At 40.0% G+C, this 21953-nt stretch overlaps 1 protein-coding gene across 3 annotated transcripts in view; it reads left to right on the top strand.

Annotated features, from left to right (window-relative positions):
• MPP7 (MAGUK p55 scaffold protein 7) overlaps window positions 1-21209 on the top strand; it is an 82870-nt gene extending 61661 nt beyond the window's left edge. For all 3 annotated transcript variants that reach the window (XM_081164121.1, XM_081164120.1, XM_081164122.1), the window contains 6 exons: window positions 4064-4234; window positions 11807-11887; window positions 13317-13410; window positions 14680-14788; window positions 15346-15489; window positions 18582-21209. In XM_081164121.1, the coding sequence (XP_081020247.1) occupies window positions 4064-4234; window positions 11807-11887; window positions 13317-13410; window positions 14680-14788; window positions 15346-15489; window positions 18582-18761 (779 nt within the window). In that variant the 3' untranslated portion in view covers window positions 18762-21209. The remainder of the gene's footprint in view (window positions 1-4063; window positions 4235-11806; window positions 11888-13316; window positions 13411-14679; window positions 14789-15345; window positions 15490-18581) is intronic.
• The last annotated feature ends 744 nt before the right edge of the window (window positions 21210-21953 follow it).

The raw sequence follows: 21953 nt of genomic DNA, 5'->3' as shown, positions 1-21953 counted from the left end.
CCTCCTACATACCTCTACCAGCAGGGCTCTATGAGCCTCCATGTAGGTGATACTTACATACCCTGAGGTATCTGCAGTCAGCCTGTTCAGTTTGGTATCACTCTTGGCCCAGTATGTTCACTGATCTCCACAACCGGAATCTGAAGCAGGTTAGCAAGCGTTAGTTTAGAAGGGAACCTTGTGAGTGCCAATGCAGATGCACTCTAAGCTAAGGCTTGGAAGGATACTTTTGCTGGAAAGTTGGAGGAAGAAGGGGAGACCATTGGGTCACTCCCAGTTTCTTAACTGTGGATACAGGGTGAAAGTGTTATAGCTTCATTCGGTTTTCATGAAATGTCATTTCTGGGATTCATAATGTGAAACTACAGTGGTATCAGACATACAGAATAAAAACTATTTAAAAGCCCTAGTCATATTTCAGGAATTGGGTGTACTGTTATAAGGTGGCCTCAGAAATGAACTTCCTACAGACTGGAGTTGTCCAGAAATAATTAACAATGTTTTTACTGTGCTAGTCAATGATATGGTGTTGGTTTAACAGAGAACTTGCTATTTGTCTATAATGTATGTCAAACTGTATTAAATTTGACACGCAAAGCATGTATATCATTGTAGATTGTGAGCCTGTGGGCAGGGCTTTACCATTTAGGTCTAAATGATACCTACTTTTTGTGAGATGTTTGCTGTTGATACTTATTGGAAACAATGGCTTGTCTTTTTCTCTATATACATATGTATACATATACATATACAAAGAGTTGTCTTCAATGTATATAGAGGAAAAAGTGCATACAATTTTGAAAAACAGTGATTGGTATTAAATGGGCAGCAGTGAAGGACAGAAGTTGAACTAATTTTCATGTAGTTTAATGGTTGAAACCATGTAGTTAAACTATTTTTTGGTAGTAAACTGTTTGCATACTATTAAAAACAATAATTGGTTTCACCCTTTTGGCGAAAACTATTTAAATAGCTATTTATTAACATACTTATAAACTCAGTATAAATACCGGTTTTAGTCTCCAAGAAGAATGGTGTGAGCCATTACCAGAAGAGGGGGTGTTGCTCCCTTTTGTTTCTACAGCTAGTTGCTAGGAACATGTTCAGTGTGTAGCATTTCTAAAGTGGTTGATTGCACTTGGAATAGTCTAACACTTTAACCTGACCAGGAAGAGGGGATTAGCATTAGGGCGGTGGAAAGTCCTGTTCAGTGTTTGCTAATTTGTTACAATCTAGTTTGACCATGAAATGGGATCAATGCAAAGGGTTCTGCACCCAGGAGCTGGCTTAATTTTCAGTGCCTTTCACTGATGATCTGTGGAACAAAACAGAGGGAAGTTTTTGCTTTCCCTCAAGTATGTACTTCTAGAGGGGAGCCTAAACCTTTTGAGCAGCAGCTATTCTTTTGTAGAGTAAGGAGGGCATTCAGATACCCTCCAGGAGTGCCTTTCCCACCAGCAGGAAACAGGGCTAGCTTGCAAAGTTGACTCCTCTAATTGGAAGGAGCTACCAGGCTGCCATAAGCCCCATGGAACCAGTGAAGGCCTTATTTGGTGCCCCAGCTTTCATTTTTCAAAAGTACATGTCTCTACCCCTCCTAGGAAAAAATTATAATCAAAGTGTGCAGGTACCCTTCTAAGCACCAGTAATTTCTGTGAAATGATTAGCCAGTGAGTGAAGTGAGAGCTGTGATTGATAAGTGAGCTGTTTTGACACCAGGCAGTGGGAAAACTTGGGGCTTCAAATAGCTGCTGTCCCCCTTTAGTGCCCTTTTCCTGCTTCTGTCTTATATCCTAGTCTTTGGATCCACCCAGTTGCTTCTCTGTTTGCTTCACTTTGCTTCCTGCCATCCATATAGAGCAGCTGCTTCAGAAACTTTGAAAATGTGGGAGATGAAATCTGGGGGTCCTTCCCATTGCTGCTTTGTTTGTTTTGCTGCCTATTGGAATGTAGAGTGGATGGCTGCTTGATAGCTGCCTCAGTAGAATACTGGGGGGTGGGGAAGGTTATGACAACCATTTGTTGTTTCTGCTGCATACTGTACAATGGGGGTTGTTCCAAAGTTGTTTGGGTGAGGGCAGTTCAGAGGCTTCGTATTGATGGTGATAATAATTATCACATTTTTCCTGGTTCTTTTTTATGAGTGAGCAAGTGCATAAGTATTACTACTACTACTACTACTACTACTACTACTACTACCACCACCATCACCTTTCCCCTGCTTGTTCTCAAGTGTTGTTGTTTTGCCAGGGGTGGGACATTTCCAAAAAATCATTCTCATCATCACCTTTTCCTCTTGCCTGGCACACATCAAGGATTGTTCCCAAGTTGTTTGGGAAAGGGAGTGCTCAGTGCAAATGCAGAAAAACTATTACTGCCATCTCTTCATACACCCCTTATTTCAACAGCTACTCTGATGAGTTTTTTAAATGACTTTCCTTTGCATTTTCCTTGCATTTCTATTTGTTGTTGTTGTTGATATTGTTGTTTATTAAATTTGTATACCACCCTTCATCTGACAATCACAGCTTTAAATTTTTGCCTATTCAGGTGTACGGCTGGCTGTAGTGATTCAGGATTCTTCCTGCATTCAGTTATCTTTTAATTTCTAGCTCTGATCTACAGCAGCACGTCAGAAGTATTGTATTCTCTGGCAGATCAGCATGCTGGGATGCAGTTGTGACTGGAGTTCAGGGTGGGAGTGATAGAATTCTTAGACGTTTATCTGTGTAACTCATTCATTTAAGGGACAAGACATTCCTGTGGTTCTATTAAAAGCAGCCACTATTGACTCTGAGCGCTACCATTTTGTCTCACTGCTGCTCCCATGGTGTTATGAAGGTTCTGGTCATACCAATAGTGCACCAGAGGATGCAAAGTATTGAAACATAAAGAAGTATCAAGTGGCTTGAATTAAAGGTGATCATACTGATACATTGGGCTTTTCTAGGCAACATAAAGGCAAGCAGATCTTGGTAAGGACAAGCAACAACTCAGTGAAGATCTGTCTCAGCAGGCAAAGAGGCATGAGATCTATTTCCCATCATAAGAAGCCTGTCCTGGATTGTTCAGAGTAGAACATCTGACTCCAGTGACAAACACAACTGTAGACTGGCTGAGCTATGTTGTTTAATATATTGACTGTTTCTCCCCGTAATTATATTTTATCTTATGCCCCATTTAATGATGTATGTGTTATCAGAACAAAGCATATTGGTGTTGCAATGATTAAAATTGATTTTTAATGTAATTCAAGACTGTGAAGCTACTAATAGGCATAGCTGTCAGCGTTTCCCTTTTTTAAAGGGGAAATTCCCTTATTCCGAATAGGATTCCTTGCAAGAAAAGGGGAAAGTTGACAGCTATGACTAATAGGTTTTTAGAAACATTCATCGCTGTTGTTGACTTACTTTGAACCAGTGTGGATGTCAAATATATGATCTCAGCTGGGAACATATTTAGATAAAGAATGAGTGTCTTCTGTTGATTCTGCAAGCACTTTTTAAAATGATCAGTATCTGGGAGTTGGGGTAATTATCAGTATTTTGGGGGTAGGGATATCAGCAAATTTTGCAAGTCTGTATTACAAATGTGACATTTCCTCATATTTCTGTTCTCAGTGCTTAACAGAGATCTAGCCTGCTATACCAATATGATGTTTTTGTTTTTTTAAAAAAATACATCATTCCTAATTTTCACCAGCAACCCATACACTTTGAAATTGGCACCTTTTGAATAAAAATAATTTGGTAATGTGATTAGGCCACAATCCTATCTAAAAACATAGGGGAACTTCAAAAGTAAACACAAAACAATGGAGATTAAAAAGACGTCAAATTTCACCCCATATGGCTCCCATATGCTCTTGCATGAGCCTAATCAAATATATATGGAAAACAATTTGGACTTTGAATTTGGTCCTTCAAGATATAAGGAAGAAAAATTACTAAGTAACAAAAGTAACAGATGCCCATATGAAGGAGCGTTTGTTGCAGATGGGCTACTGGCTATGCTGATGACAGTAACCCCTGCTTCTGCTTTTTTTTAAATCTCGTAACTACAGCTGGTTTCAGGAGGAGTTTTCGTCTCAGCAGAAAAGATAGAAAAACAAACAAGACTATGTATGAATGCAAGAAGAGTGATCAGTACGATACAGCAGATGTCCCAACTTACGAAGAAGTAGCAAAGTATAGACGACAGCCCAATGAGAAATACAGACTTGTTGTCTTGGTTGGTAAGTTTTAATTATTTGAATTAGGAACCCAGGTTGTTTAAATAAAGACTAAACTGTTTTGTGTTTCGTGTTATCTTTTTGGACTTTAAAAATCATATGCCAAAGCAACCTGAAATGTTCAAGAGTCTCAAGAGGCTCATGTGGAAGCAGATGTTTCCTGAGGTCTGTATATTCAAGTATATTTATAAGGAACCACAAGGGCAGGCAGGTACTGTACAAAGATAAAAATGTACATTAGTTGCTCTTTTGCCTCTGGCCTCATCCACCACTGGCATGTAACCCTCAGAAAGCTGATAGCTGAAAAGTTCAGAGGTGCCCCAGCACAATGGCAGCTAGAACATGTGTCTATATGCATATCTGAGAACAGTAAGCATCCAGCATGAAAGTCTCATGGACTAGCCATATTGACCAGATTGCATGAATATTCATCATATTTATCCTGGGCCTGAAAGCAAGAAGGATATGAGAAGGCTCTCCTCAGTATGTGAGGCCCAGAAGCAGAGAGAGTGAACTTCTGTCTTTACAGCTTCCATCATTCCTTTTCCTGGCCTGACAGCCTGTGCATTCACCTGCTGAAAAGATGATTTTCATCCCTTTTCAGTCACATACATCATTTTCCCACATGGAAAAGCTTATAGCCTTTCTGTAAAGTTTCTCTCCCTATCATGTAGATGTCATGTGTTTCAGTTCTTAGTTAAGAATTGTGAGCTCCTCTTTGCCGAGCACTTAGAACTTGATTCAAAATCTTGCCCGGTTGGGTGAATTACACTGCAGAGGGGGAGGCATTATAAGCTTTATTCAGCTTTATTTTACCTGTCTCAAAAAGACAACATAAGAAGAAGCCTCCTGACTCAGGCCAAGGCTCACCTAGTCTAGCATCTTCTTCTCACAGTGGCCAACCACATACCTATGGGGAGCCCTCAAGCAAGACATGAGTGCAATAGCACTCTCCCAAGTCGTAATTCCTGCCAAATGGTATTCAGGTCATAGTCAACAAATAGTCAACTTGCATTCATAGTCAACAAATGCCTTGAGATGGTTCACAAGACATTTATTTAGCTAGCTCACTTGCTCCCCTTTTCCTGTGCTCTTAAATCTCATCCACACTGTAGGGATAGCTAATCACAAGCAGATCTGCAGTCATGGTGCAAGACTCTTTTTTTATTATTTTTATTATTATTATTATTATTATTATTATTATTAAGTGTTTGACACATAGCCACAGCAGATTTCATCAGTTTTGCTTCCGTTTGCTTTAGAGTGCCATTCTATTTGACTCCAGAGTTTTATTATTTGCCAGTAGCCAATAAAAAATACCCACTATTACATCAATTATGAAGCTAAGGAACATAACTATGAAGCAATCAATATACCAAACACTATTTGCTAATGTGTTACATAAACAAGCTACCCTTTTCTTCCAAACAGATTCCTAGTCTTCCTTAACTGTGTTTTATCAAAAATAAGTGTGGCCAATGTAGACTAGTAGCTGACTATAGTTGCAGGGTAGCCCAAGCAGTATTCTGTTCTGTTCTTGTGTTGGGTGATTCCTATATTACCTCAGCAGTTAATTCCAGCATATGCTCAGGACTGGTCACTTGCAGAAACTTAAGATATGGTCCAGAACATAAATTAGGATGGGGTTATGGTCTTTGAATCTAGTCAGCAATCTCAGCACTTGATAACCAATTTAGAGATCTTACAAAAGCCTTTTAGAAATATTTTCCAATATACTCTATTTACAATCCAACAATTATAAATTGTTCTTGTACTTGTTGCACTACATTTTAGTTTCTTTTGCAGTAGTGTATAGGCCAATGTTTCATTAGCAGATTTTCTTCCATTATAAAAAGTTGCAGACCAGAAGAAATATGACCCTCTATCAGGGACTGTTATGAACTGTAGAACTGCTGTTTTTATATAGCTCATATCCAAGGGAACACTTAAAATCAGTTTTTAATAAACAGCTTTGTCATTCTCTAACGCAGAAGTTCAGGCACCTACTACTGTGAGCGAGAGATTGTGGGTTCTACACAGCAAGTAATAACATGCTTGAGTTGATTTTACACCTATATCAACAGAGTTCTGTGAAATGTGTGATAAGTAGACTTTTTATAACAAATCACATATGCTGGCTCTGAGGGATATCTAGAAATTTCGTTTTATTTTGGTGGTACTAAATCAAGTGAAGAAAGTGTGCTTTTACAGTAACAAAAGCAGCTCACAAATTTATTGCAGACTTCAGTAATTTTGATGTTTTTCTCTTGGTATTAGAAGCAGCATAAGTCTGGCCAATATCATAAAAATGTCTTGGGTAAAATGTGGAAAAACTGGCACTGTTAATATAGGTACAGTAGAAATGATCAGATTTAAAAGCTTTGGACATGCTAGTAGCTGCATCCAATACGATGTGTGAAATACAATTTTGATGTTAGTGCCAGGAAATACAAGGACAAATAATTAAATTTTCACATAATTGGTTGTGGCGAAAATGTTCAGTTATAGTAACTGAAAACACAATTTATTATTGGAGTCTATTTAAAAAATAATTGGCTGCCAAGTAGATGTTTCACTTAAACTTACTTTAAATAAATGAATTCTAATTCACAGAATATAAACTCGATGTAGAGTTTAGACTATCACTGTTTTGGGATGCAATTCTCCTTTCTATCTAATCCCAGCTCCCGCACATTTGCTGCCATCTGCCTTTTTTCTCTCTTTTCTACCTAGCAGGCCGAGATGGAGGCTCTAACCAGTTTTGGTTCACCCCAGTAGATAATTTGGATAGTGAATGCTTATTTAACTGCATTCTAGTCCCTAAAATAAAAGTAGCCATTGTTTTTAGGTAAGTGGGCCCTGAGCTATGTTAACCCACTGGAGAAAGCACAAGTCTTGAGCTTGAGACTCTTAATCTCAAGGTTGTGGGTTTGAGCCCCATGTTGGACAAAAGATTCCTGCATTGCTGGGGGTTGGGCTAGGTGACCCTTGTGGTCCCTTCCAACTCTAGAAGTCTGTGATTCTATGACTGATTAACTGTTAGGAGTATTGATATTCAGAAGGGCATTGGAACTGACAAAATAAAGCAAATGCTAGCAGGAATGGTGCTTTGTCTAAGAGACAAGCAGAACTCCAAATGCTGCAGGTCTGAATTTAACATTACTCTACATATCCTGACTGACATTTGCTCCAGCACATAATGATGAGCTGTGATCTCCCCTCCTCATTGCAGGGAATCAGGGAATCAGAAGGAGTATGATGGCAGATTAGGCAGAATATGGATCACCAGTATTAGATTTACAGCAAGAGGGTTTCCCCCAGCTTGCAAACATCTTGCTCTAGTTGCACCTTGGATATAAACCATAAAATGATATCTCAACAACTATGGAACAAAAGGGGCAAAAGTAATTTTCTGACACAAAGTCAGAAAAGCTAAAGCACAGAATGAACTCAGGCTTGCTAGAGAGGTTAAAAGCAACAAAAAAGGCTTTTATGGGTATGTTCGTAGCAAAAGGAAGAACAAAGAAACAGTGGGGTCACTCAGAGGAGAAGATGGTGAAATGCAAACAGGGGACACAGAAAGGGCTGAACTCCTCAATGCCTTCTTTGCCTCAGTCTTCTCCGATAAAGAAAACAATGCCCGACCTGAAGAATTTGGAGCAAATGATTCAGCAAAGGAAACACAGCCCAGAATAACTAAGGAGACAGTACAAGAATATTTGGCTAGTTTAGATGTATTCAAGTCTCCAGGGCCAGATGAACTGCATCCAAGAGTATTAAAAGAACTGGCAGATGTGATCTCAGAACCACTGGCAGTCATCTTCGAGAAATCCTGGAGAACAGGCGAAGTCCCGGCAGACTGGAGGGGGGCAAATGTTGTCCCTATTTTCAAAAAGGGGAAAAGAGAGGACCCAAATAATTACCGCCCAGTCAGTCTGACATCAATAGCAGGGAAGATTCTGGAGCAGATCATTAAGCAAACAGTCTGTGAGCACCTAGAAAGGAATGCTGTGATCACCAATAGTCAGCATGGATTTCTGAAAAATAAGTCATGTCAGACTAACCTGATCTCATTTTTTGACAGAATTACAAGCCTGGTAGATGAAGGGAACTCAGTGGATATAGCCTACCTTGATTTCAGTAAGGCATTTGACAAGGTGCCCCATGATATTCTTGTAAAGAAGCTGGTAAAATGCGGTCTTGACTCTGCTACCACTCAGTGGATTTGTAACTGGCTGACTGACCGAACCCAAAGGGTGCTCATCAATGGTTCCTCTTCATCCTGGAGAAGAGTGACTAGTGGGGTGCCACAGGGTTCTGTCTTGGGCCCGGTCTTATTTAACATCTTTATCAACGACTTGGATGATGGACTCAAGGGCATCCTGATCAAATTTGCAGATGACACCAAACTGGGAGGGGTGGCTAACACCCCAGAGGACAGGATCACACTTCAAAACGACCTTGACAGATTAGAGAACTGGGCAAAAACAAACAAAATGAATTTTAACAGGGAGAAATGTAAAGTATTGCACTTGGGCAAAAAAAATGAGAGGCACAAATACAAGATGGGTGACACCTGGCTTGAGAGCAGTACATGTGAAAAGGATCTAGGAGTCTTGGTTGACCACAAACTTGACATGAGCCAACAGTGTGACGCGGCAGCTAAAAAAGCCAATGCAATTCTGGGCTGCATCAATAGGAGTATAGCATCTAGATCAAGGGAAGTAATAGTGCCACTGTATTCTGCTCTGGTCAGACCACACCTGGAGTACTGTGTCCAGTTCTGGGCACCACAATTCAAGAAGGACACTGACAAACTGGAACGTGTCCAGAGGAGGGCAACCAAAATGGTCAAAGGCCTGGAAACGATGCCTTATGAGGAACGGCTAAGGGAGCTGGGCATGTTTAGCCTGGAGAAGAGGAGGTTAAGGGGTGATATGATAGCCATGTTCAAATATATAAAAGGATGTCACATAGAGGAGGGAGAAAGGTTGTTTTCTGCTGCTCCAGAGAAGCGGACACGGAGCAATGGATCCAAACTACAAGAAAGAAGATTCCACCTAAACATTAGGAAGAACTTCCTGACAGTAAGAGCTGTTCGACAGTGGAATTTGCTGCCAAGGAGTGTGGTGGAGTCTCCTACTTTGGAGGTCTTTAAGCAGAGGCTTGACAACCATATGTCAGGAGTGCTCTGATGGTGTTTCCTGCTTGGCAGGGGGTTGGACTCGATGGCCCTTGTGGTCTCTTCCAACTCTATGATTCTATGATTCTATGATTCTAATTATTTAAACCTAGTAATGGTGTTTGTGGTAGGCAGCTGGAGATTTTTAATACACAAGTGGGGTACACAGGGAAGGCTGAAATTAACCCCTTAACACTCATTTCCTTTCTGGGAAATGTGTCGATTGATACTTCAGTGCAATGGTTTAATCTTGGCGTGTTAGGAAAGATTACCAGAAAAGCATCCATTTGGGTAAGATATTCTGCAGAATGTCAGGGAAAAAAGCAGATGAATTTATTTGGGTTATTTTAAATTCTAATATCATAGTCCTGTGGTCCCCGTATGTCACTTTATCCTTAGGTAAGGGAGAAGTTGGAGCAAGAACCAGCAAGCCACTCCAGTATCCCTGCCAAGAAAACTCCATGGACAAAGACAACAGGCATATGTGCCTGGCGTTCTCTCGTCCATGGGGTCACGAAGAGTCAGACACGACTAAACGACTAAACAACAACAAAAAGGGAGAAGTAGGAAATTGTGTAGAATACCTTAATAGAGGATCTTGATTCAGAGTAGTGGGGGGAGGAGTCTGAAGTGGACCTTTACATGAAATGTTAAAATGATTGAACCAACTAGTTGTTTAAATATTATGGCTTGTATCCTAATTTTGGGGTCTGTGAATGGAAGGAAAGTTGGAATCATGGGAGCAGTTCTTCTGTATGCTCAACTCTTTCTGTGAAGCAAAAAATGAAGCAAAAAAGTTCGTATCCAAGCCAATAAATTTTACTGAGTTTTATTTCAGATATAGCTGTTCAAACCAAAAATAAAATTAGATGAAGTAAGCTGTTACAGATGCCTTGCCATGGTTGCTGATCATCTAGATACTCAAAGCACTGAAGACTGTTAATATAGCGTTGATTCAGTTAAAATTTCTGAAATGGCTGGATTTCAAGGCAAAACAATACAGCAGAACAACAAAACAAGACAACAGTCATTTTCAAACACCTTGAATGTTTCACAAACCTTGTGAGGAAGACCATGAATAAGTGGAAATCAAATATGTTTTCATAGCTGTGCAGAGCTTTGATACTACCTTTCTAGAAGGCTTTATTCCTAGTGCTCATGAAAAATCTGTTTTCAACCTACCAGTAACCATTCCATTTCCATAGAGATAAGATTGTAATTTACTTTCATATAAGTCACTGTTGTCTGGAGGTGCATAATTGTAAGAATGGTAATACAAGTACAAAAATCTAATGCTGATAGTTTCACAGTCATTTTTAATTTTCAGACTGCGCCAACAAATTTTGTTTACATTTTAGACATTCATATACAGTAATAAATTATAGTTCATGCAAAGCAAAGATGAAACTTGCCATGCCATTTCTTGCTTAAGTGCACAGGGTATAAATTCAGCAACAGCTTGGCTTTTCTGGATAATCTATAGTTTGGAAATAATGAAAAGTATTTGGCCTTCATTAGTACTTCTTTACTGCACATATGGGTTGGGGTGCAACTAGTCAAATCTGAATATTTAATAACTGTGATGGGTCTGAATATATTAAACTATTCAGAATATTTATAAATGGCTCACACTCTGCCCTGGCCCCTTCTATATCAAATTATATAATCTGGCGCTGAGAAGAGAAACGCTAATCACTTAAATGTCTCTTTCAGCTTTTCCATCTATGCAGAGGATGGGCTAAACATAATACACCAGGCTTCCTCAACCTTGGCCCTCCAGATGTTTTTTGGCCTACAACTCCCATGATCCCTAGCTAGCAGGACCAGTGGTCAGGGATTATGGGAATTGTAGTCTCAAAACATCTGGAGGGTTGAGTTTGAGGAAGCCTGAAATACACCTTTCAATTTTGTGTGTCTTGAGAAAGCTAAGAAGATGAAACAAAGTCACATGAAATTGCTGCCTGTATTCAAAGTACAGTGGATCCTAAATATGTTGGTGGGAAGATGGATATCCAGTCATGATTCTTGGGTATCTCCAATAATCTCTGCTCTGTCAGATTCATATTTTTGTATATTTAGTAACTGTGTGTGTATCATTCTTCAACAAAACTGGCAGCGGGTTGTTCATTTTCCAGGTAATGTAGAACTGCAGTTCCTGAAGCCCACAGGTCACAAGAATGAACAACCTGCTGCCTATTTTGCCAGATTATGATATACACAGAGAGTTACTTGATGTAAGGGCAATCTCTTTATCTCTGCCTAGAGAATGCGGATGGTGCTGAAGTTACACATCTTGTTCTGGCCTTGTGTCTTTCAAATCTCACATCATAAGGTGTTGCATGATCGAAATAGTAATCGAAGGATAATTGATTACAATGCATTTTAACTTTCAGGGCCTGTGGGTGTAGGATTGAATGAACTTAAACGGAAATTGTTGATCAGTGATACTCAGCATTATGGTGTAACCGTGCCACGTAAGTGACAATCAGTTCTGTATAAAGTTCAGTTTTACTTAATCTGGCATAAGGTGAACATGTTTGAACATATAGGGTATGCCTTTTAGGAGTGCTCCCCTTGAATAAGAATGTAAAGGCTGTGCTTTTTTCTTGCTGTCACTAAACACTTTAGAACATAAATGCTCTCACTTAAAATCTCTGTGAGAGATGGGGTAGGTACTCTTCCAGCATTGTGGAGCTTTGTCCAACCTGTAGAGGTTGTGCCACAAATGGCACAGAGAGTAGGGATTTGTGGCCCTACTGGACAGAATTGGATTGGCCCAGGGGCCTGTTATGCCATAGTCGGGTTTGCACTCCCATCTGCACCTTTAATGCTGACTTGGTGCTTCCACATCACTTCCCAACTTGCTAGAATAGAGGCAAAACCATTCCAAGGGATGACTAGAACTGATCCATATTTGATATTTTTGCTGTGTTAACAAATTTGAGCAAGCCACCCATTTGCTGAGTGTTGATGCAGCTGACTGACAGGAATGAGTACTTTAATTATTTTAGGGGTAGGGAGGGAGCATGCAGACTTAAGGCTCAAAACAAGCCTTGTTGCATCTGAGCAAGGCCTGAATCTGCTCTAACTGTTGAGAAAATCGAAAATAAAGTTATCTATAGCGACAAATGAAACACTGAATTCAGTAGCGCAGGAAGTAAATAAGGAACTATTGAAGCAGGGATTAAAGCACTTGTTTTCAATATAACTTGAAAGCTTATTGAAACTCTCACAAAATTTTATGAATGAAATGTGTGTGGTACAGCACATGTGTAATACCAATGCTTTAATGTGACTGTTTTTATTGGGTATATTGCTCAATGTTACAAAAAAGAATAAGCAGTATTGGCACAAAGTCTTGCAAGCATTCTAATTTTTAGGATAATGTATTTTCAGGAATTGCAACAAAGATAATATCATATCAACTTGAAGGATGTCCAAAAACTGAATTAATTCTGTGCCATGAGATCAATAATGGTTCTTGGACACGCATGCTTTCTCATATGTCCTTTTGAATATTGAAACTTTGGGAGCACTTTTGTATGTTATGAAGGGAACATGAATGAGGAGAGAATGCATGGAACCTAAGCCAATTCCTGATCTTGGTTAGAGAAGGGAGGTTCTTTTGTGTTTAATCCCCCACTACCACTCACATTGCAACAATGTCTTGGTAATTAACATCAAGATGATAGCATGAGACTCTTAATCTCAGGATCAGGGGTTTGAGTTCCACGTTGTGCAAAAGATTCTTGCATAGCAGGGGGTTGGACTAGATGACCCTCGTGGTTCCTTCCAGCTCTACAATTCTATGATTCTGTGATCAAACAGAAAAGACTTCTGTTGGTTTTTTGGTTTTGTTTGTTCATTAGTAAACTGTTTCTTATTTCTCCTCAATAAAACCAGACACAACAAGACCAAGAAGAAGCCAAGAAAGTGATGGCGTTGAGTACATCTTTATTTCCAAGCACTTGTTTGAGACAGATGTACAGAACAACAAGTATGTGGGAAAGCAAGAACTTTTGTCATAACAATGGTTTTTTGTCAGTTTGTGGCTAGACATCAATTTATAAATGGAAGGTGCTTCCTCTTCTAAATATTCAGATTAGAACAAACTTGATTTGAATGGGGAGGCAGCAATGTGTTTCTCTTAAATATCTGCTTACTTCCCTACCTGTAATCTGTTGGCTTGCCTGAACCACTTATTTGCACATTAACTGACAACTGCTGACCACTAATGGAAAAAAATAATTAACACTAATGGGAATAATACAATTACATAGACTGTTGCCCTCAACTATGATTATAATCCATATGAACAAAGTAGCAGTTCTAGACAGCAGATCTCCTGTTCTGCGTTTGAGACCTCTTCTGAAATGTCCAGGACAGATGTCAGAAGTTTTAACTCTTTTTATTAACTTCAAAGGTGACTTCTGTATACAGCACCAGCAAAGTCCTGCTCCTGTGCTGAGGGTATGGGTGGGAGGAAGAGGGATGGCCTCACTGACTCAAGTTTGCAAACTTGTTCAGTATTATGCTGATGCAGTGTTACATAAGATAATGTTACACTCCTCCCCAAAAAACATTTTGTAGTCTTTCTATATAAGAAGTTACATTGAACAATTGGACTAGATGACACTCGTGGTCCCTTCCAACTCTATTATTCTACAATTCGATGATTCGGTTTATTCATGTGATAAAACAGGTCAGATGTGGAAACAGCGTTCAATAATCTATTGTTTAGATTATGCACGTTTTTACTTCATTAGTTTCAAATGAGGATGATAAAAAAAACTTTAGTGGGCTATTTGTTCTCTAGGTCTTTTGCTCTGTTTCTGAAATAAAATCAGGTTTGCTGTGTGTGTGTGTATGTGCAGTGGTACCTTGGTTTACGAACTTAATCTGTTCTGGAAGTCTTTTCTTAAACCAAAACGTTCTTATTCCAAGGTGTGCTTTCCCATAGCAGCAGGGACTCAATTTACAAATGAAACACACTCAACCAGAAGCAGAGCATGTTCTGCTTCCAAGGCAAAGTTCACAAACCAAAACACCTCCTTCTGGATTTGCAGCATTCTTAATCCAAGTTGTTCATAAACTAAGCTGTTCTTAAACCAAGGTACCACTGTATATATATAATCTCAAAGCAAAAAAATCTGTAATAGACTCTCACATAGAAGTGAAAAGAACTGGATTGTGTGAATCATCTCTGTATAATGCTATGTTTGGGGAGTCTTTAAAGGAAACGTTCAATAATGTTTTTCAATTACAGGTTTATTGAATATGGGGAATATAAAAACAATTACTATGGAACCAGCATAGATTCAGTTAGATCTGTTCTGGCTAAAAATAAAGTTTGTTTGTTGGATGTACAACCTCATGTAAGTAAACTACAACATTTTGTTTTTCTGTTGGTAACTGAATGCTGATTTGCATTGCTTTGTAGAAACAAATAAAATACTTTAGGCGGGTAAGAGCTGAAATGTGAAATCTTATGTTCTACCGGCCACCTTGGGACTGAACTGCTAGTAGAGGGGAATATGGACCTGGGTACTAAAAGACTAGCTGCTTACCACTTTAACTATGAAAACAGATTTATTTTTTGCTAAATTATTCTAACTTGAGAACTTTTACCTGCCTGTTCAGAACTGGACTCATTCACATACACTCCTATATAATGGAACTAGAATACATGACCAACATGACTGATACTTCACGAAATACTATGGAGGATCTTTCTGAATGAACGATTGTAAATTACTCTGCACAATTAAAATGCTATATAAATTATGCTTAATAGCAGCAGCTCTGGGGGATGAGGGAGAAAAATATAGAGAAGTGCCAGATGGAAACTGGAGAGTGCCAGGTGACTTGCCTTACTCAAAGTAAATAAATTTTAAAACAAGCTGCTCATAACTTAGCATTTTCTTCCCTCCAGACAGTAAAGCATTTAAGGACATTAGAATTTAAACCGTTTGTCATCTTTATAAAACCTCCTTCAATTGAGCGTTTGCGAGAAACGAGAAAAAATGCCAAGATAATTTCAAGCAAGGATGAAAAAGGTGCTGCCAAGCCTTTTCAAGTAAGTAACTTCTGCGTTCCTGCAAATATGACAAGGTGCCAGGGGGGCTGTGTCTGTCAGTGAAGGTGACTACACACCCTTGTTCACCGTGCACATAATATTTTTTCAGCATATCATTTTTTTTAAGTACAGTGGTGCCTCGCAAGACGAAATTAATTCGTTCCGCAAATCTCTTCGTCTTGCGGTTTTTTCGTCTTGCGATGCACGGTTTCCCATAGGAATGCATTGAAAATCAATTAATGCGTTCCTAGGGAAACCGCCTTCAGACCAGGTCCGGGGACAGTCTGTCCCCGGACCTCTTCTGAAGGCTGGGGGGGGGACAAGGGCTTTTCTTCCCACCCCCAGCATTTTAAAAAACCCCGGGACAGCGGAGGACTTCTCCGCTGTCCGGGCGATCTTAAAATGCTGGCGGGCGGCATTTTAAAATCGCCCCGGACAGCGGAGGACTTCTCCGCTGTCCGGGGCGATTTAAAAGCCCCTGGGAAGGCAGGCAGGGGGGACAAAGACTTTTGCCCCCCGCCAGCCTTCAGAAGAGGTCCTGGACCTCTTCTGAAGGCGGGCGGGGGGCGAAAGTCTTTGCTCCCCCCCTGCCTGCCTTCAAAAGGTGTCCCCGCGGCGGCGGGAGGTGTCCCCTGCCCCCCGCCCGGCTTCGGAGCACCGGGAGAAGCGATCTCCCCGCAGCCCCTTGCTGCAAAAGACGTCCGGGGGAAGCGGGGAAGAAGCGCTTCGCTTCCCGCTGCCCCCAACCTCTTCTGAAGCAAGGGGCTGGGGGGAGATAGCGATCTCCCTGCAGCCCCTTGCTGCAAAAGACGTCCGGGGGAAGCGGGGAAGAAGCGCTTCGCTTCCCGCTGCCCCCAACCTCTTCTGAAGCAAGGGGCTGGGGGGAGATAGCGATCTCCCTGCAGCCCCTTGCTGCAAAAGACGTCCGGGGGAAGCGGGGAAGAAGCGCTTCGCTTCCCGCTGCCCCCAACCTCTTCTGAAGCAAGGGGCTGGGGGGAGATAGCGATCTCCCTGCAGCCCCTTGCTGCAAAAGACGTCCGGGGGAAGCGGGGAAGAAGCGCTTCGCTTCCCGCTGCCCCCAACCTCTTCTGAAGCAAGGGGCTGGGGGGAGATAGCGATCTCCCTGCAGCCCCTTGCTGCAAAAGACGTCCGGGGGAAGCGGGGAAGAAGCGCTTCGCTTCCCGCTGCCCCCAACCTCTTCTGAAGCAAGGGGCTGGGGGGAGATAGCGATCTCCCTGCAGCCCCTTGCTGCAAAAGACGTCCGGGGGAAGCGGGGAAGAAGCGCTTCGCTTCCCCGCTTCCCCCGGACGTCTTTTGCAGCAAGGGGCTGCAGGGAGATCGCTATCTCCCCCCAGCCCCTTGCTTCAAAAGAGAAGACCCGCTGTCCCCGGGGCAAGCTTCGTTTTGCGAAGCAAGCCCATAGGGAAATTCGTCTTGCGAGGCAACTCGAAAACGAAAAAACCTTTCGTTTTGCGAGTTTTTCGTCTCGCGAGGCGTTCGTCTTGCGGGGTACCACTGTATTGGAAACAGAATCAGAGAGGCCGATCACTTCCAGAACCACCACCACCGCCTACCTCTCTCTTCTCCCTTCATTTCATGTTCTTATTGCCTGTCCTTTAGGCAGTGACAGAAACAGTGTCACACCTAACATGTTAGGGATGGAGGCAGTTACCGTATTTTTCCGTGTATAAGACTAGGGTTTTTTACCCCCCCCCAAAAAAAGGTTTAAAATTGGGGCTCATCTTATGCACAGTTAGTGCTGAGGGGTGTTTTCTTAATTTGGAGTCCCCCCCAAAATAGGGGTGTCTTATACATGGGGGCGTCTTATACACAGGAAAATATGATATGTCCCCTCTCCTCCAGCATTCTTTTCAGCTGCCACTGCAAGATGAGTGAGTCACAAGTCTGGCCAATTATAATTGTATCAGGTATCTGGAGATTTAGCTCTAGTTTTGCTCCAGATATGCACCTAAACTCTAGGAATACGTATGGGTGACAAGGAAAGGCAAAGGTGGTTTAATAAACGTATTGATGCACAGCCTCCGTGTCCGGCAGTATCATGTGAACGCAAGCAAGAATGTCTCTCAGGATTGAATCCTGTGGAGGTTGTTGGAAAGGAGTATGTGTAACAGTGTGAATGCCTAGCAAGGATGCCAACTGTAGATATTGTCAGTTTATTTCTGACAAAATTGTTTTAAATGTTGTTGTTTTTTTAAAAAAAACATGAATTTGGAATAATCAGGCTAGTGAGACTTCACAAGACTATTAAATACATAAATAGTTTCTTAATTTGTAAAAGTATAACACAGTCCTGGGGACATGCTCTTCTTAGGATTTTCTGTCTTAATTTTATGTAGTTACATTCTATGTTTCCAAAAACATGAGCAAAAACCTACTGAATGAGCCCTAGTAAGACCAAGGAATCTGAAAGGAACGATTCTTTTGGATTTTTACCAAACTTTCAAAAATACAGACTGTGTTCTTGTAAATCCCTTGCTAATAGCAGGCAGAGTCTTAGGTAATGTAGTTGGTCAGTACATCATTAATGTAAATAGCTTAAAAACATTTTTCCAGTGCTTTTTCTAGCACAGAGACATTTCTTTAATTATCAGTTAGTGACTAATAATGCTGATATGCGGATAAAGAGGAAGGATTTGTAAATTGCTGGGCAAAATAAAGTTTTTAAAACAATAACAAAACAGTTTGAAACGAAGACTTGTGTGAATTTTGTAATAAAGAACATATAATTTTTATTCACTGTTTTATGAACTATTAGCTAAGCATAGGCTTTGATCCAAAATCCTGGTATGCTAGCATGTCTACTTATGCAGGAGGGGCACAGATCCACACACACACACACACACACACACACACACGGTGGCTGCTGAGGGTCAGGGGACTCTTCAGAATAGTTTTGCGGGGGGATTCAGGAAATTGGCAGCTTCCCCCCACACAAATGGAAATGCCTTCTACTCACACAGCAAGATCCTTGGAACCAGGCCATAAAACCTGATTCCTTGTTAACTCCGAGTTCGGCAGATTTGTAACTTGTTTTGCTTTTCCTTTTGAATGACTACTTCTCTTTATTTTAGGAGGAAGACTTTCAAGAAATGCTTAAATCAGCACAAATTATGGAAAGCCAATACAGCCACCTTTTTGACAAAGTTATAGTAAATGATGATCTTACTACAGCTTACAATGAGTTGAAAACAACCTTTGACAGACTGGAGCGAGACACCTTTTGGGTTCCAGTCAGTTGGGTGCATTCATAACACTAAACAAATAAAATGTTTCATAATATTTTAATAAGGTACTCAGTTGGATCTAAATGGACATTTTGTTGGTGGGAAGCTTTTCGAGCTTTGGCAAACTGGTGCATTTACAAACTTGGTGCAGTGGAATGTTGATCTTATTTTTCTGTGTGTAAACCTTCCTGTTTGGAATAGGGGTTCGGAGGCAGAATATCACAGTGAAGCCTTATTTTTTACCAGATTCAATTTTACTGGTTTTTGAAGTGAATCTTCAGCTATTACGATACCACATTTCATCAATCCAGTATGAGATATCCTTTAAGCTGAGCATTTATATTAAAAAGTCTTAAGGTCTGATATCAGTGTTTAAGTGGCTTCCAGTTTTGCTACTTCCAGACCTGGATAATAGTTAGCACTTGAAATTTTTAAAACTGGGGATGCAAAAGTGGCTACTACTTCTTTAACTAAAATACAAATATTTGAAATTGCTTACGCTCAATCCGAATTTTGTGTGTGTGCTGAGTATTGTCTTCCACATCCAGACTGACTTTTACCACAACAGCAAATTTTATTTATGTTGGTGGAAAAACTTTCTTGGATCTTTTCAATAAGCAATAATATTGCTCTGCATCTTGAGTATTTGTAGATTACCCTTGGGGAGTATTCAAAGCAGTGCATCAAAGCTTAGATTGGGGTAATTCTAACAAAGATAACAGGGTGGAGGGTTAGCCTTTGGGAAAGAGGCAGTTGGGTAAATGGATTTTATTTATATAAGTGCTTCATTGTTTTAATTATAAACCTTTCTAAAACAGCCTTTGAGAAAACCCAGAACCTATTTTTTTATTTGAAAATTTGTAATTAAAACTAGTGGATCATTCTCATTTTACACTGACCCAGAGCTGTGTTTTCTGGAATGAAGAAAGTATTCTTTTTGCTTCTTCTTGATTTCCTCTTGACACAAAGTTTATTAGTAGATGAAAAGAGAAATACTTGTTGTGTTCAAGCGAATTTGCCTTTCCAATTTATACGTGACAGTGATGTATGCTTAGTATGCAAACAGGAAGTCCATTTATTTTATGTTAATGTATAAAAGGGTTAGCTGTCTTATTTAAAGGCAAAAGAATTTAGTGAGACTATATATATTTATGAAAAGGGGTGAGAAGGGATATATTAATTTTTTGCATTTCTTGTCAATGTGATCATTTATTAAACAGATCCCTAGGTGTCTGTGATTTGAAACACTGGCTTTATAAACTCAACATTCCATGTAAATGTTTTAGTTTCGATACAGATAAACCACCAGGTCTTTGCAAATGTAGTCTAAATAGATGGTTGGTTTTTTGGTTCATTGCATTCATGTTTTAAAATTGTGTAATACAAGGGAAGTGCCAACAACCAACATATCGTCTTTTGGAAACATTTGTGCTAGAGTGACGCATGTAGCCTGGCCCTGAACATCCATCATGTAATGTTGAGTGTCTCAGGTTTTACTGTTTTTGGTCATCTATGGTTGTACTTCAGCACCAATTAATTGCATGAAAAATACTGAACTGGATCCCCTCCCTCCCGGCTGTGTTTCAGTACTGCTTTAAATAAATCACTGTGGTTGTTTGTTTGTTTGGCAGGCATTATGTGTCTTTGACATTCAGTGCGTACTGCAAGAGCCAGTGCCAAGAATGCTGGGTATCTGTCAATATCTACATTTTGTATATGAGAGGATCAAAACACTTCTTTAGAAATACATTTGTCCTGTTTGTCAGCTATAGTTTGTGAGTCTATTCTTACCATATATTTTTCTTGAAAACAAGGGAAAATTGGGCATATAGGTTTCAAATGTTGTGACATCCCAGAATGCTGTTTGAGAGGAAACTCTCTCCCTTTCATCCTGATTGTCGCTCCAAAGACAGCATTTCGGCACTGTGCTCTTACTGGCAATAATTGAGACTATTAATCTTTGTAAGCTTCCCATGTTCTTTTTGTCAAGAGAGAATTTACTATCCTTTGAGTTTACTAGCTTTGAAGCAGCAACTGAGTCTGCAGTGACCTTGGACACCTTTGTTTTAATAAGAGCATGATCCAAAAAGCTCTGGAGCTTTGCATAAGTAGGAGTTGCCTGTCCTCTCCAATGCTGCGGCATGTTCTATGTGTGCACACTGTGTGGAGCCTTGGATCATACACATAGCATGGGTATATAGTTCAGAAAAACTTAAGTCAATTTTTGGCTCAAAGTGAAACTGACTTTTTCAGCCTTTTAAAATTGTACTGCATGGGTTTGAGTACAATGGTTTTATGGTTTTAAACATAAATATCCTTATTGTATTTTTGCTGTTTTGTCATTGTAAAGCAAATGTTAAAAGTTTTTATACTATTGGATTCAGAGCAATACTTGAAGTTGTCATCAGTTCACTTACAGATGATGTGCCTGAATTGCAACTTTATCAATCTTAAATCAATAAATTATTGACAAAATGTACTGTGGGAAAGCTTCTTTTTTTAAAATAAGGAACTCAAATCTATCATCTTAAAAAAAATTAAATTGTGCTTACAATATCTGTTACCATTATCACATTCAAGTAAGTAGCATAACTGAACGAAGCAACTTAAAGAGCTAACTTAAGCCATGATTTTGCTGTAGAAAACAATTATTTTGTTGAAGCATACTAGTCAATGCAGCAGAGCCATTTCTGAAATGCCTGGGGCCTGTAGCCCAGTATATGGTTTTTATGTTTAGGAACCAAATATTTAACTTGTCCAGAGATTTAAGATTTTCTTCTTTGTCCTGTAATTGCCCACATCTGCACACAGAGCAAATATAAAGAATACAAATGACCCCTAATTCAGATGTGACTGTGTAAACAAATTGCACAAGATTCTGTCCTCATTTTACAAGTGATGACAAAATATAATGACAAAATAAAAGCAACATATTACAACATGTGAGTTTAACAGCAAACCAGCAAGTTTCTCCTTGCATAGTGCATATTCTGGGGAGCTTTTCATAATAATGGTGTCACCACACACCCTATGATGGCATATTCACAATCAGCTCTAAACATCTGAACCTTAGAAGCCTTCACTTGATTTAGAGTAGACTTTCCTTCTGGAAAACCTCTAGGGGTTTAAAGATGAACCCTAAAGTCCATTTTTTCTCTTACCACTTCCTGAAAGCCCATAGCTTGTATTGCATGCATTGGATTCATGCGCCATTGGTGC

Source organism: Podarcis bocagei (genome assembly GCF_964188305.1).
Source record: "Podarcis bocagei genome assembly, chromosome: 12".
NCBI lineage: Eukaryota > Metazoa > Chordata > Lepidosauria > Squamata > Lacertidae > Podarcis > Podarcis bocagei.
The sequence above is the reverse complement of the archived record's forward strand: the minus strand, read 5'-3'. Positions and strand labels throughout refer to the sequence as shown.